Below are 16,213 nucleotides of genomic sequence, written 5' to 3' on the forward strand. Positions count from 1 at the left end.
TTATGACACCCCATGTTTATGACAGTGTAAGCCACTGTATTGTTGTTTCTTTTTTCGCTGCTTCTTGAGAATCCAAATGAGTCATAAAAGGTGAACTTTCCGTTTGAATTTAGCAAACAAAAAATTCCTACCCCAGCCAGCAGCGCAAGCGTTCATCAGTGTGCGAAGCGTAAGCGAAAACTAGAGTGAATGCGCGCCAAGCTATCTGACATAACGCAAAACAAGCACGCACACAGACCACAAAAAACTCACCACGTCGCTTAACCTGTTTCGGAAAAAGTAAGCATGACATGACGGAATCAACTGTGGTAATTGAGAAGCCAATCATTGGCTGTGTGAATGCTTCCATCGGAAAAATCATAACCAAAAACCAAGCCAAGCAATTCACCACTTGAAGATTGGGTGAAATTTATCCTAGGTAAATGTGAAAATCCAATTTGAATGGCCAGTCCCAGAAACAGTCGGTAAGTTTGCTTTTGGTTTATTTTTACCTCCACATTTCGGCGGTAGAAGAATCCCAGTTCACGTCAAAGAAGCGACCGCCATTTGTATACCTGTGAGCGAGCGGCCGATTGATTTACCTGCTGGGGGATAGAAATACCTTGCGTCTCGATTCTGCTGAGCCAGTTAATCGCAAACATTCCACGAAGTTCATTTCTGGGCTTCTTTGTCGCACAGTGGAGAGCATTTTAGTTAGGAAATCAACTAGAGTAGAGTACTATTAGCAACTATGGCCGATCAGGATCAAGAAATGCACGACCAGCAGCAGCATCAGTTCGAAAATGGAAACGGGCATGTGGAGGAGACCCAAAGCGGCGAAGGAGCTGGTAACGCGGCGGCGGAAGCAAGCCATGATGATGGCGGAGCAGCAGCAGCAACTCCCGTGGCGCGTGATGACGATCGGAAACTGTTCGTGGGAGGACTGAGCTGGGATACCACCGAGAAGGATTTGCGGGACCATTTCAGCCAATATGGTGAAATCGACAGTATTAATGTGAAGACTGATCCGAACACCGGAAGGTCCCGGGGATTTGCGTTTGTGGTCTTCAAAACGCTGGAATCTGTCGAGCAGGTCATTGCCATTGGTGAGCATACGATTAAGAACAAGAAGGTAGAGCCGAAGAAGGCGAAAGCCAAGCAGGGGAAGATTTTCGTCGGAGGGCTGAGTTCCGAGGTTAGTGATGCGGAAATAAGAGAATTTTTCCAAAAGTTTGGAGCTATTGCCGATATTGAACTGCCGTTCGATAAGAAACGGAACCAGCGAAAGGGATTCTGTTTCATAACCTATGAATCGGAACAAGTGGTTAATGAGCTGCTGAAGAACCCCAAACAGATCATCGGCGGCAAGGAAGTCGATGTGAAGCGAGCGACTCCCAAGCCTGAAGGTATGCAATTCGGTGGTGGATTCCGTGGCCCTCCGGGAGTTCGAGGAGCACGCAATGGACGACCGGGTCCGGGAGGTCCCAAGGCAAACTACGGCCAAGGGTGGGGTGGTTCGGCCAATTACGGTGGATACTCGAACTACGGAGGAGGTTATCCCGGAGGATACGGAGGCTATGGAGGATACGATAATTATGGTGGAGGATTTGGAGGATATGCCAACTATGGGGGATACGGAGCAGGAGGTGGCTATGGAGCTCAGGGAGGATACGGCTACGGACAGGGAGGCGGACATCAAGGTAAGCATCAATGAGTCGTTGATCAACCCGAACACGTTTACTGAAGTTTCTCGGTATTTTAGAGAACGGACGATCAAATAACCGACACTGATGTTCAGAGACCCCTCGCTATACGACCTTTGCCAATGATTGTTCCCCAAAGTGATTCAAGGTGCAATAATTCTATCCTTACGCCTGAGATGTACAAAAATAAATGTTATGGTTATCTCAAACTTGATGTTTTTGTTTTCCCCGATCCGAACGTGATATTCATTTTCTCTCTTTCATCATTTTCTTTAAATTTAAAAGAAACATTCTTCAACAACGCAACCGCAAAACTGAAAATTTTTAAATTCAGTTAGCTCATTAGAAAGCTTTAATCGTTATGGAATATCAACTCAAGATTGGAAAATTCTGGATTCATAAGCAACTTAAGGTGAAAACCTATTGGTTCCAGCACTGGGGTCTCTTAAGACCGAAATACAGTGAGATAAATAAGAATTAGTACCACTGTGTGTTTTGCATGTTAAAATATGAATGAGAAAATCACAAAAAAAATCTACAATTTGTTTTGAATTGTTTAATGAATAAATCAAGCATATGTTTACTTTTTTGGACGTTGCAATTGCAATAAGCTTTGAAGACCAAAAATATGAAAAATATATAAAAAAAATTACTGTGTATAATAATGCTTCTACGAATTATTTGAAAAGAGAAGGTAGTGGCGCATAAGAAGAATCGAAGAAGTATTTTTTTCGATTTTTTTTCTATTGCTTTTAAAAGTGCTTTTTGAAGCTGGTTAGAAGTTGTATAGCAATTTATACGAACTTTTTGTCTACTTTAAAGTTAGTTTAGCTACTTAAAAATCGAGCTGAAATGAAATTGTATTGTATTTCGAATTTATTTGTGCAGACAAGCCTCCATGGCATGGTTTTTGGCGCTGCCTGTACAAATTTCAGGTCATTTACTCAGTCCCAAATTCATAATTCAGGGTTCAAAATTCATAATTCAGAATTTCGATTTTCAAGGTTTTGAATCATTCCTTTTTCAGGCAAGTAATCAATTATTTATTTAAAACTAGCTGATCCCGTACGAACTTCGTTTCGCTTTTAACTTTAAAGCTGATGATTTTGTATTTTGTTGATAATTGGGACGCATTTTCACGGAAAAAATGCCTAATATACTAGACAGAATTTGCAAGCGACATATTTGCTTGTCTACCAAACGGAAATTTAAGAAATTGATTGACCGTCGAAAAGAACGCCTGTGTTCGAATTTTTATTTTTTTAAGATGCATAACAACGAAATTATGTCTTAATAATTTTAAAGATAATTTTAACGACACTTTTCCTGTCGTCTGATTCAAAATTTGAATTCATAATTCAATTGTCCGTGAGTTTTTGCCTGGATTTCATGCATAATTAAACAACTATTGAAAAACCTTAAACAGTAAATGTGGACGACCCCTTTATCTGTCGTCTAATAGAAAGTTTGTTATCAGGAATCGATTCATCGTCCTGCAAAACTCTCGTGTTTGAATTTTTGCCTCGATATGATGCCTAAAAACGTAGTTATTGCAAAAAAAAATCGAAAATATTATGTAAGATACCTTTTGCTGGTTCCTTGTCGAAATTTGACACGTGAAATCAATAACATGTGCTGTAAAACTCCCATGTGTAAATTTTCATTATAATCCGATGTATAATCATGACTGTGGTACCCTCCTTTCAGTCCACTCGTAACACCTTGTACACTACAGGACCACTCAACATAGTATATTTACTAGTTCCTGGCTGCTACCCTATTCTGCGTGCCACTCACACAATGCACTCCACTTTCGACCATGTTGAACCATTGCTCTCTATGCCTGGAGTGTCGTCATATAAAAGTTGTTCGTATGCCTAATAGTTTTCCATAGCTTGTATTCACATATCACCACAATGACAATGGAGCTTATTCTGAGAGTCACGTGACGTGATGTGCAAAATTTCACATCGTTGTGCAGACTCCAGAAAACACTCTAGGCTAGAAGTTTTAGCTCAAATGTCCGGTGATCGATTTTTGAAGCTCATTCATACTTAGGTTTCTTCTCAAAAACATTTCTTAGGTCAGGATAAAGAAGTGAAATTTTGTGAGTCACATCACTCGACTCGCAGAATAACCCCCAATATAGAAAAAACAGTGAACGGACGACCATTTTTGCCGATCCCTGACTCGAGATTTGAAACCTGAGACAATTGAGCGTGTCTCAAAACTTCTATGTGGAAATTTTCATCTCAATAGTATGCATAATAACGTCAATACCGCAAAAACATTAAACAGTTTATACGAACGTTTCTTCCGCAAACCTCTGAATGAAAATTTTAATATTGAAATCAATTACTCGTTCCTTCAAACTCCCACGTACCAAGTTTCCATTTTAATCCAATGTATTTAAGCATTAATATCGCAAAAATAGTTTTAATATGAACGACCCCTCTGGCTGACCCTTGACCCTGAATTTGAAACCTGGAATCGATTAATCATCCCTCATAAAACTTTTGTGATAATTTTCATCAAAATCTAATCTATAATATCGCCAATATCGCAAAAACATTGAACAGCTGATATGGACGACCCCTTTTGCCGACCCCTTCTACAAAATTTGATAACTGGAATCGATTGTCCGTTCCTTAAAATAAACGTCGTCAAATTTTCATCTCAATCCAATGCATAATAACGCCAATATCGTAAAAACATTAAAAAGTGATATGGACGACCCCTTTTGCCAACCCCTGACTTCTGACCCTAAATTTAATACCTGGAATCGATTGCTCGTCCCTCAAAACACTCATGTGCAAATTTTTACATCAATCCAATGTATAATTACGTCAATATAGTAAAAACACTAAACAGCTCATATGGACGACCCCTTTTGCTGACCCCTGACACAAAATTCAATACCTTGAATCAACTCCCCATGTCTCAAAACCTCTATGTGCAAATTTTTGTCACAATCCGACGAAAAATATCGTCAATATCGCGAAAACAAAATTTGTCTTGTATGGACGACCTCCTTTCATTTCAGGGTCATTCAAAAATCTGAAAACATTTTTCATCATTCCTGGTCCAAATGAGTATCCATACCGAATTTCAGCTCTCTAGCTCTTAAGATGGCTGAGCCTATAGAGGACAAACAAACAAACAAACCCACAGAAATTGCTTTTTATATATATATATATATATAGATGATGTTCCTCATCCTGAACTTGAAATTTGCTTAATAATAAATACTAAGAAGTCAAGAAGAAGGAAATTGAGCAAGTATCAATATACTCATGAAAGGTTTTATGAAAACTTAAAATACGAATCAAAATCTGCTTATTAGTTTAGATAAAAAAAAAAAAAGTTCAAAGTTTTTTTTTCTTGATTTTTGATAAGTAAGTTTTGATAAAATTTGCTCGGATATTGCCCGGATTTTGAACAACAATTTTGAAATAAAATGCCCGCATTTTACCAGGTCTTTGGACAAAAGTAGTATAGTATATAATAAACAGTAGGGGAGAATGAGGATACTTGATCCCTGGGGATACTTGATTCCTTAGCTATATCACGAAACTGGAATGTCTTACATAGATCAAATGTTCTAGAAAAATGTGCCAAAATGAGCAAAATAACAATGCTTGTAGTTTAAAAAATTTTAACAAAATAATTGTTTGAGTAATTAAACTTTGTTTGAAAAATTTCACAAAATGTAACTTGAAGATCTTTTTTCATCACTTAAAAATGTTCCTTACATGGAAAAATTATGAAAAAAATATCTGTTCCAATGCATCAATTGTTCGAGCGTCAAATGAACTTCATAATGCCATTTTTTCAAAGCAATGGAAAACTCAACTTTTTTCAGAAAAAGTTTTCTAAAATGTTGATTATGGGTACAATTGATCCCCTAGAGTTGGGTACAATTGATCCCCCTTCCAAACGGCATATTCTTCTTCTGAATTGATCGTTATGATTGCTGATTACGAAATTACTAATATTTATCCAAAAACTAATATTTATCAAACAATTGTCTGAAGAAAAGAGCAAAAATAAATAATTTTCTCTTAATTATAAAAAATAGCGCCTTTAAGTATGCAATGTTATTTGCGTTGAGACAAAGTTATAGAATTTTCTTCTTATGTCTGCTATAAATTGTGAAATGAGAACAAACATGACCAAAATAGTCATTATCATTCTATCTTGGGGTTTTGTTTGATTTTTATACAAGGATTAGGGCTTCCTGAATAAAAGATCAAGTCTCCTTCAATAGGGGATCAAGTCTCCCCTAACTTCAGAAAAATCGCAATTTTTCTACTCCCACGAAAATGCTTCTAGTTCATCAACGGGTTCAAGTATCGTTCTAATTTTTGGAGCATAGAAACTTGAAGTTACAAGCTGTCAGAAAATGTCAAAGACGGCGAGATGCTAATTTTTTCCAAAAAGATATGGTGAAAATAAGAAAAGGGGATCAAGTATCCCCACTCTTCCCTATATATGGAGCAAAGTGAACAAGTAGAATACTGCTTAAACTTTTTCCGCCGAAACGAAAATTACTTGCGATCTTGGAAAAACTGGATAATTGATTTGAAGCCTTTATTTTTTAAATTTTTGAAGTTTTGTCGAAAAAGAAATTTCTTAAATGATTTTCAATTACTTTCAAAAGTGATTTCAAAAACTCAAGCTGTTAGTCAAAAACCTTATTGCTGATTTGGACTCGAGGCACTCAAATTAATCAAAACAAACTTATAAATTCTTTGCACCTAGAAAAAAAAGAAGTGGAATTTGAGGCCTTGAGCAAGGTTGCCGAAAAAAATTCTGTGTTTTTGACTACACAAAATCTCGAGTTTTATGATTTGAACCTGAAATTCTGTGACGGTTTTCTGTGACGCTATGTTTTTCAAATTCTTTGGGCAATCATGTAAAACATCATCAAATTGGAAACTTCTATCAGTTCAATAGAAAAAAAATCAATTCACATTACCTTGTTTTCATATTTTCAGCAATAAGAGTCAGAAATAAAATGTCGAAAGTGACATAAAAATTAATTATTTTAGAAATCTCTGCAATATTTTAAAAATCTGTGAATTCAGTGAAAACTTTAAAAATTCTTTGATCTGTGTCACAGATTCTGTGACGAAATTTGATCAAAATTCTTTGATAATACAGGTTATTCTGTGATATTGGCAACCTTGGCCTCGAGTAGTTTATCAAAACTATTTGCAATTTGGATTGAAGGATTTAGAAGAATGAGAAACACGAAATACAATTGAGGCTGAAATTGGTTTCTTGAGAAATATTTCATACCAGCATAAAATTTCAGATGACTTTTTCCCTTTTTTAAGAATCAAAGTGATTTTGTTTTTATTTTACTAAATCTGTTGACTATCGTGAGTGTTCAACAGCTGTCACTACTTGTGATACTTAGAATTTGTATCCTTTGAATGAATTTTGAAGTTCAAACAGTTGGTTTCAAATGTTTGTTGCACTTCTTTGTAAAAAGCCGTTCCAAATACGAGTTAAGGTTTTTGTGTGTCAAGACTTGAGTGCCAATTCAAAAGGGTAACTGAATTGTGAATCGAAATCTACGATTGATTAGATTAGTGAACTCAATATACATTCGTAAAATGAAAAGTCTTAGGCCTAAAGAGTTATTTAAGACAAAATTCCGCCGAAGGCGAGCCAATTTTCTGACATGTTTGTTAACACTTATTTTTAAACACCTTTTGGGATCAAGTGATTTCCCGGTAGGGGAGAACTGTACAAGACGCACCAGTTAAGCATAATCGCTATTCACAGCGATAGCAATCATCTAAGAACCAAATTGAAAGTTTATGGTGATTCAGGGATCTAATTTACGTATTACCAAATATAAAAAAATATGATAAAATCACGATTTTGATGGGTTATTCGTAACAAACTCAAACAGCCAAAAAAACAAACTGCGGGGTAGAACGCCAAATCTAGTGGACAGAACGCATCATACAGAAAGGGTGGTAAGAAATGAAACAATGATTATAAAGAATGTAATGATTGAAACATAAAATGTTTAATTACATACATGTTCGTCGTAGTTTTGTTAACTTACCATACTTTGGCGAAAAATCATTTACTCATGCTAAACTTATCGAAAATTCAGCTTTTCAAATACACTTTTTTATAGCCTTATAGGTAAAACGCCTTCAGGTAAGCAACGAAATTCAATTTCTTGACTGGTATCACGGCAAACATGGCGGCAGATAATTTTTTCGAGTCGAGTATTGGTGCACTTTTTTAATTCGAACAAGGACGAAATATGATATAATTATGCATTGATATCGTAATTTGGGAGTCAGCAAATCAAAAGAATGGCATTTTGTTTTGAAATTTGGGTTTTCTGAAAAGTTAACAGCATTCAAAATTGGAGCCTAAAACACGTGGTCTTGTGGGCATTCTGCCCTAATTTTGATATGATTAATTTAAGTTAAAATTTGTATGAAGTTAGCAAAACAAAACAAAATATTCATAGTCTTTCAAAAGTGCATGCGAGTGGAAACACGATAAGCTGTAGTTTCATCAGATAGTCCAGGCCAGTTCACCATAAAACCTTAAATGTTAACCATGAACAATAACAGGTTTCATGCTGATTCCATTAATCCTTCTGTTTCTAAGAACTTAAGTCGTTTTTGTGAACTTTTCACCTAATAAATGGTAAAAAAGCTTGTTTGCTACAATATAAATGAAGAAAAACATCATTTGAAGCCATAGGTTAATGTATTTTTGAGAAAGAATGACATGGGCCATCTTACCTCGCTGGTGCGTCTCGTACAGTTCTCCCCTAAATTAATTTTTTTGTACTGAAAACTTGAATTCAAAAAATCACCATGAGGGAGGGGTTAAACCCCCCAACCCCCCCCCCCCCCCACCCCCCGTTCGTACGACGGCATGTAAAACTTTTCGTCACATTTATATCATCTTTCATCTTGGTTAGTGATTGCTGGATGTTTCTAGCAAGCCAAATGGATACCTTTTTTGGAATGATCATTTTTTTATATGTATGTATCTATCAGTGATTGAAATTCTTACCCATGTCCTCCTCAGAGTCATTAAAAAACATGCTCTGAGGCCTCGCATAGCAAGACAGGAGACAATACATATACCTACATTCTCTCAAGCCTTCCCTCATGAGGAGCGTCTTCTTCGAGAGACACTATTCATGGTAGTAAGCTTTCGAAAAATTAGAGTTTTCAGAAAAAGGGCTGTAGTAAACTTTTTAATGATTTGCTGGCTCAAACGTTGATTGCAATACTTTGTAACTAATTATGCTGATAAAACTCAATGACAAGCAAACCTTTTCAAAATTGACTAAGGCAAACCGTGGAAATGTGCAACTTCGTTAAACCCTTTCCATTAAATTCTCCTCCATCCTTGCGCTTCCGTGTAATGTAAAAAGGATTATGAAAATTACAACATGATCTGAATGAAACTTAAAAACCCCGTCCGTCAGCAGCTTCACTTTCACACTAATCCCGATCGCGGTGCCTTTGAGAAGCGAGAATTTTTTTTCGAAAAAAAAAAAGAACACTCCAACAGCTCTTTGCCGGATTTCCCGACAGACGTTTCGCAAGGAAATTCTGCTCTCGGTTGCACAATTTCCTGCCATCAAGTGCCGGGGAGATGACGCTAATTACCGACAGCAGCAGGTCCTCTCCCGCATTTTTGAAAGGGTACCCGCCCCCTGCCATTCTGCTCTGAAAAGGGAGAATTGAGGTTTATCGGGATGTAAAATTGCCTCTTCCAGTGAGTAGCGGTTGGCGGATGAGCTGTTTTCTTTTTTGTTCCAACGCGCGTTCAGGAACTATACTCTTGGTTTTGAAAGTTGACGGATTTATGGAATGTCAGACCGGGATGCTCAAAGGTCTGCTCCCAGCAGAGATGATAGTGTTTTGTTGAGGTTATGTTGGAAGATTTGTCTTGTATGGCAACGGCGACAATAAAGTAGCTCTTACCTATAGCAGTCTGAGGAATACCATTAGTTAATGTAGAAGATAAACAAATTATGAAACATACAATTTATTCTCTTACAAAACCGAGAAGGAGGCACAAATCAGATCAGCCATCGACAAGAGACTTAATGCAATTACCATATATTTTCCCTAATAAATCCCCAAACAAGTAGGATGTATGAACAGAATCTAACCTCAAAGATTATTGCATCGGGCAGGTCGCTCGGTTTTCAATAATCAAACCAGAAACTATCATCTGGAGCCCATCTTATATCCTGAATCCTGATCCCGAATCCGATTCACCCGGCTACAACGAGGTCCAACTACTCGTAGGCAAGATATGTATGATATGAGATATGGGCCAGTCGTTGTCGTCATCGTCGTCCCATTCACAATACACTACCATCATCAGAAGAGCAAACCGCAAATCCACCCTGGGACGTGTCCTTCTTCGAAATAAATTACATAAATATTTTATTTGACATGGCATGAAAGAGAAGATTTTATTACATTTCATCTCTATCCCGGTTTTTCGCCCAGTTTTGATATGGGGAGATTCGAATGTGCAGGCTGATAGGGTGTCATGCGAAATAAGGGTTTTTTATAGGGTTTTTACCGAATAATTGGTAAGAAATTACCGATATACCGGTAATATTTATCTAACAAACTGTAAAATGTTCATCTAATAGGCATTCGTATTACCGAGTGATGTTGTTAAATTTAACCAAATGTTCGGTAAATTTTTTAATCGACGTGAACAGCTTTTACGTCTTCACGCTCAGTAGTTCTTACCCTAAGCATAATTTCAACCGACCCACAGAAAACATGGCCAATAGTTAAATTTTTTAATTTCTAATTAGGTTCTATGAAGCCATTATGTTATGCCCCGGTCATTATTTTGACATTTGATTTGTTCACTAGCAATAGCAGCAAATTTCAATGTATACATGAGATAAAATTTTGACTCAATTTTGTTCCAAACCGCGACAAAGTTTAAACTGTGATTACAAGTTTTTTAGGCGATTAAAAATAAAAATTTGAATTGGAAAACTTAATCGAGATATGCACAATACATTTAAGCATAAGGGGAAAAATCGATGATTGTAGATAGAGTTAACGGAGCTTGGAAAGTCCTTGAATTTTGTTTGATGTTTTCGTAAATTTAATTTTCGGATTACGTAGGCGATGCCTTTTGCCAACCGCACGCGTTTTTCTCTTTGTCCGCGAAAATTTCATAAAATCCTGAATTTAACATCGGAGAATGGACATAAAATCGTTTAAAAGTGTTCAAAGTGAAGGCTGGGATAAAGTGTAAAAGTTTTCACCTGAAAAACCCTGGTGAAATATATTTAATCTTATTTAATTTCATGAAAAGAGTAGCTAAACGGTAGGGACGAGGTTTTTGAAATCTAATTCCAGCCGGAAACGTGTTTTTTTTAGCGCTCGTCATTTTTTCCGGAAAATTTGCAGTTTTCATGTGAAACTAATAACTTTTTTGTCAAATCGTGTTATAGTCTTGGAATAAAATGTTTGTCTCAATTAAGGCTTTAATCAAATCAATCAGAAAAAAACAATCGGCTGGTGAAGAAAACAGATATTATTGAAAAAACAGTATTTTTTGCTTCTCCAGAGCATTATATCTTAAAATCCTATTCACGTTTGAGACTCAAGAAACCCCTCCCAGATCGTTCTAAAAATTGGCTTGTGACCTTCTGGTAAGCTAAAATATAATTTTGACTCGGAGCGAGTGAGATTTACCTTGTTGATTCCTTCCTATACTATGGTTAGTATACTGCAGTTCGTTAAATTATTCAAAAATGCAGAAAATTACTGTTATAGTAAAGTAACCGTAACTTCTTCTATTTTCAACCGATTTTGAAAAATAACCCCTCAAAATCTTTGTTTTGAAATCACATTCAAGATCAAAAGAAAAAAAGATTTTTTAAATTTAACTATCGAGTCTAAAACTTTCACTCAAACAAAATTTTCTCTAAAAAAAATGCGTTTTTTATATTTTTTTTCTTTTATAAAGCCACCTATATCAACAATACTGTTGATGAAGCGCAAAAATGAAGTTCAGATAATCGATAGCAAATTTGTCACCTTTAATCTGCAAAACAGAGATTTCAAATTACTGTTATGCAGTCCGAGATATTTCAATCTAAGTACATATATTTTTTTTATTTTTCCAAAATCTCATATTTGGAGAATAACTCAAAAACCGTTCTACTGAGATTTTTTTGAATTTCATTTTCGAATTCAGCGCCCGATTTTACATTAAAAATATAGGTCGGTCAATGAAGTTCACGATTTTTTTTTAATTTTGTAAACTAGTGTTATTATTCAACAGAGTGCAGCATTAGGTATATTTAAATCAGAATGTCCGGATATGAGCTGCAGTTGAAAAAAGAGTATTTATGGTGACTTTGGGTAGTGCGTTTTTTTGTTTCCTTCGCATGAAATGTGTTTGCCGCATGCTTGTCCTTTGGTTGCCAACGGAAGTTTAAGGCATGCTATGTATTTTTCGGTGGTCATTGTGGTGGTGGTGGTGGTCATTTTCGTATGGCGTTTCCTGGAGAACCAATGAAGTTTTGAGGAAGGTAGCTGCACTAAGATTTTTTTGTAAATAAAATAAATAATAGCTGCTCTAAGATAAGTATCATTAAAAGAAACAAACAGTTTTTAACAAATTTTTCTCAGATGCCATTTATTTAATCCCTTTACATTTTTGATTTAGGAATTTGAACTGAATGCGTTAACTTCTGATTATATTGAAATTACTTCAAACTTTACTAAATTTAGAGAAAAATCAATAAGTAAAATACATTTGTATCTTACTCAAATTATCATATAAACCTTTCGAGTTATCAGAGAACTCGAAAGGTTTGGGTTCTTTTAGTGTTTTTTTTTGTTTTTTTTTTTTTACTTTCAAGAGCGAGTAAAGGCGCCTTATCCTTGGTCGATGACCAGAAATGATGGTACACAGAAATCATTGAAAAATATCAACATTTTTAATGTTAAATGATTTGAAGTTCTCCAAATGTTTAAACCTTGTTTGCTGATAAAATGATGGTCATCCTTGTTTAAAGATTTCTGTGTACAAAATAACTCATTTCCAGCCGATGAAGGATAGGTCATATTTCATAATGTTCCATTATCAACAAGGAGCACTTTTCTGGCACAAGTTCTGGCTGTGGAAGTACGATTCGATGTTTTCGTAAATTCAATGTTCGGCAAATCGGTGAAATGTATAACTGAGAATTGATAAAGATGGATAGAGAAGTAAGGAGGAAATTTACAGATGTTGAAAAGAGCGAAAGAGCAAAATATTGATGTTTTCAATATTTAGTTTTACAATTTAACGTTTTTCTATATGTTTCCAGTAAGTAACGGTAACATGTTTGCCATCAAATAAAAATTGAAAACATTAAGAATAATAACTTTGAAGTTGAAAAATGTCATCAACTTTTTTCTCTCAAAATTCACATAGCGCTTTGTTTTGTGATTATAAAAAAATCTAAAAGAATCTTAGTGTATCTAATAGAGATGTACCGAATATTCGGTTGGCCGACTACCGCAAAAAAACCGTTAAGCCGAATATTCGGCTCACAGAATAGTTGAGCTAAGTATTCGGCCGAATAGGCCGAATATCTACTACAGACTTGTAAATTATTCAAATTTTTTTAGATAATTTATTAAATATCCAAAAGTAATGTTGTAAAAGCCACACAATCATTGAAAACTTATGGTTTCAGCAGTTATTTACGAGGAAAAACGACCTTAAATTGACCTTAAATTCCTATAAAATAGGAAAAACATAGTTTCAGTAAAACATCTAAGGTGTATCCGCGAATCTTTCACTGAAGATCGTGCAGGAGAACGCTGAACGGTATCGTTTTATACTTTGATTATAGTTTATTAGAGAGGGATATATTCCGGCTTGCCCAAAAATCCAGATCAGTCAAATCTGGCCGGGATGTCCGGATATTGAATAAAACTTCCCGAGTTTTGCTCGGGTTTATTCAGATTATTTGCTAAATCAAATAATGAACTCAAATTACTATTTAAAATAGTTTAAATTTTGTGTTCAATATGGATTTTTCAAAAATTTCAAAATATACATAAATTTTGGCCTTTTTAATATTTTTTTTTCAAAAATCGTCCTGAATGCCTTTTTTTTTTTTTAGTTGGTAACCACAGGTGGTAAATCCCGGTTTACGGATTGTATTCCAAGGCACGGCGAGCCACCGCGTCCCCCCAGTTTGCTACTCTGGGTCCATGGGTACAATGGGCAGACTCATGATATACTCCGTGTATACCCCCTACTCCCTAAACTCCACCTGGGGCCGCAGACCTGGTTCCCACCTCGAACTGTTTAGTACACTATGCTTCAATAGTGGGAGGTCTATTCGCGCTAATGCGCTCAAAGGCAATACTCATTAACGAGACCACTTTCAGCAAAACCTCTCATCCTTACGACTCGACGCCTGAACTCTCCTCTGACGACTTGAGAACCGACATCTCCTCGCAATGACTCGAGATTCCCACACAAACCTCTCCTCTTCGCGACTTGAGGCCTGATCTCTCCTCTAACGACTTGAGATCCGACCCCTCCTCGCATCGACTCGAGGTTTACCTCTCCTCTGCACGATTCAAGGCCCGATCTCTCCTCTAACGACTTGAAATCTGACCTCTCCTCGTAATGACTCGAGGTGACCACTTGTACCCCTCCTCTTGTTGGTAAGGGGCCTGATCCCTCCTCTTACGACTCGGGACCCGACCTCCTATCATAAAGACTCGGGGTTGACCACACAAACCTCTCCGCCTGAAGGTTTGAGGCCTGACCTCTCCTCTAACGACTCGAAGCCCGACCTCTTATCTTCAGGGTTCGAAGTTTGCCACCTTGCCCGTCGTGTGCCAGATCGAGAGCAGCTTATCCTGGACTCGCGCCTGTCACGGCACACGCGCGGGACTTAACGCAACTACTCGGATGATTCCCGACGAAGACGTCATCCTACACCGACTCGAATGGCTCGCCCGGCGTCGAGAGCCACTCTACCCGTGGGTATTCCCCGAACGTGGAATAACCCTTTCCCAACGATTTCCACTGCGAAGAAGGTCAAGTCTTATCCCCGCAGCTTCTGTCGTTGAGAACCGCTCTACTCGGATACTCCCCGAAGGTGGAGCATCCTACACACGAACGCGGCGCACCCACGGCATCCGCTACGCAGAAGGTATTGTCTTATCTTTGTAACTTCAAACCGTGGGGTCGGACGCACTCTACTCGACAGCCCCCCGTCGATGGGGTCAGTCTACTCCGACCGTTGTCCGGTCTTCTTTATCCCCTTGGTTGGCAACCCTAGGATTTTTGGCCCGCGGATTTTCCTGCCCGTTGTGTGCCAAATCGAGAGCAGCTTATCCTAGACTCGCGCCTGTCACGGCACACATTCGGGACTTGGAACGCTACGACTCGGATGTTTCCCGACGGTGACGACATCCTACACCGACTCGAGAGGCTCGCCCGGCGTCGAGAGCCTCTCTACCCGTGGGTATCCCCCGACAGTGGTTAACCCTCTTCCCTCGAGATCCGCTACGAGGAAGGTAAAGTCTTATCCCCGCAGTTTCCCTCTTAGGAAGCGGAACTACTCGGATACCCCCCGACATTGGGGTATCCTACACACGTTCGCGGCGCACCCCTGACCTCCGCTACGCAGAAGATGTTGCCTTATCTTTGTAGCTTCGATCAAGGGATCGGACGCACACTACTCAGATGCTCCCCGCCGATGGAGTCATCCTACACCGTTCGCGGACTGCCGTTGGTTCCAGCTCCTCTGCAGGGCAGTCATGATCCGGGTGAACCCATCGCTGACCGCGTGCCAAGTGTTGGAATCCGCACACATCCTCTGTACAACGTTATCTGCTGTCGTGTCAGGCCCACAGGCGGCAAATATGGAAGTACGTACCGCCGCAAACCTCGGACAGACAAACACCACATGTTCGGGTGTTTCCTCTACGTCACCACAATCTGGGCAGTATGGCGAAGCCACATGTCCAAACCGGTAGTGGTACTTCATGAAGCATCCATGACCAGTCAGGAATTGCGTCATATAGAAGTCCACTTCACCGTGCCTTCTTCCGATCCAGCTCCCGATGTGCGGGATCAGACGATGGGTCCACCTTCCTCTCGTTGAGCTGTCCCACAGCTGCTGCCAGTTGGACATCGAGTCCTCATTGGCGAGATCTCGAACGTTGGGCGTGTCTCTGTTGTCGTAGCAATAGACATCCTCCTCTAGCAAAACCGAGATGGGCATAACACCCGCTACTACACAGGCGGCTTCGGACGACATGGTCCGGTATCCACTGATAACCCGCAGGTTCATCAGCCGCTGAACGCTGCTAAGTCGCTGCAGGTTACAGCTTCCTCCCAGGGCCTGCCTCCAGGCCGCTGCTCCGTACCGCAAGATCGAAGTGGTCACACTTGCAATGATCCGCCTTTTGCTGCTTTGGATAGCCGAGGAGTTCGGCATCATTCGTGTGAGTGCGGCCGTGGCC

General features: G+C 38.6%; 2 protein-coding genes across 5 annotated transcripts in view; both read left to right on the top strand.

Moving 5' to 3' along the window:
* LOC129746044 (mucin-2-like) overlaps nucleotides 1-16,213 on the top strand; it is a 639,333-nt gene that overhangs the window by 339,972 nt on the left and 283,148 nt on the right. The gene's annotated exons all lie outside the window — the stretch shown is intronic.
* LOC129746045 (RNA-binding protein squid-like) lies at nucleotides 383-1,891 on the top strand. Its single transcript, XM_055739472.1, has 2 exons — nucleotides 383-1,679; nucleotides 1,742-1,891. The coding sequence occupies exons 1-2, from the start codon at nucleotides 731-733 to the stop codon at nucleotides 1,768-1,770; spliced, it is 978 nt and encodes a 325-aa protein (XP_055595447.1). The 5' UTR covers nucleotides 383-730; the 3' UTR covers nucleotides 1,771-1,891.

This window comes from Uranotaenia lowii, chromosome 2, assembly GCF_029784155.1.
Source record: "Uranotaenia lowii strain MFRU-FL chromosome 2, ASM2978415v1, whole genome shotgun sequence".
In the NCBI taxonomy this organism is placed as follows: Eukaryota; Metazoa; Arthropoda; class Insecta; order Diptera; family Culicidae; genus Uranotaenia; species Uranotaenia lowii.

Excerpts from the sequence above, each read along its gene's own strand:
- LOC129746045 (XM_055739472.1), top strand. The coding sequence starts at position 731 with ATGGCCGATCAGGATCAAGAAATGCACGACCAGCAGCAGCATCAGTTC. Across the intron at positions 1,680-1,741 it reads ACAGGGAGGCGGACATCAAG|AGAACGGACGATCAAATAAC; the intron begins GTAAGCATCAAT and ends TCGGTATTTTAG.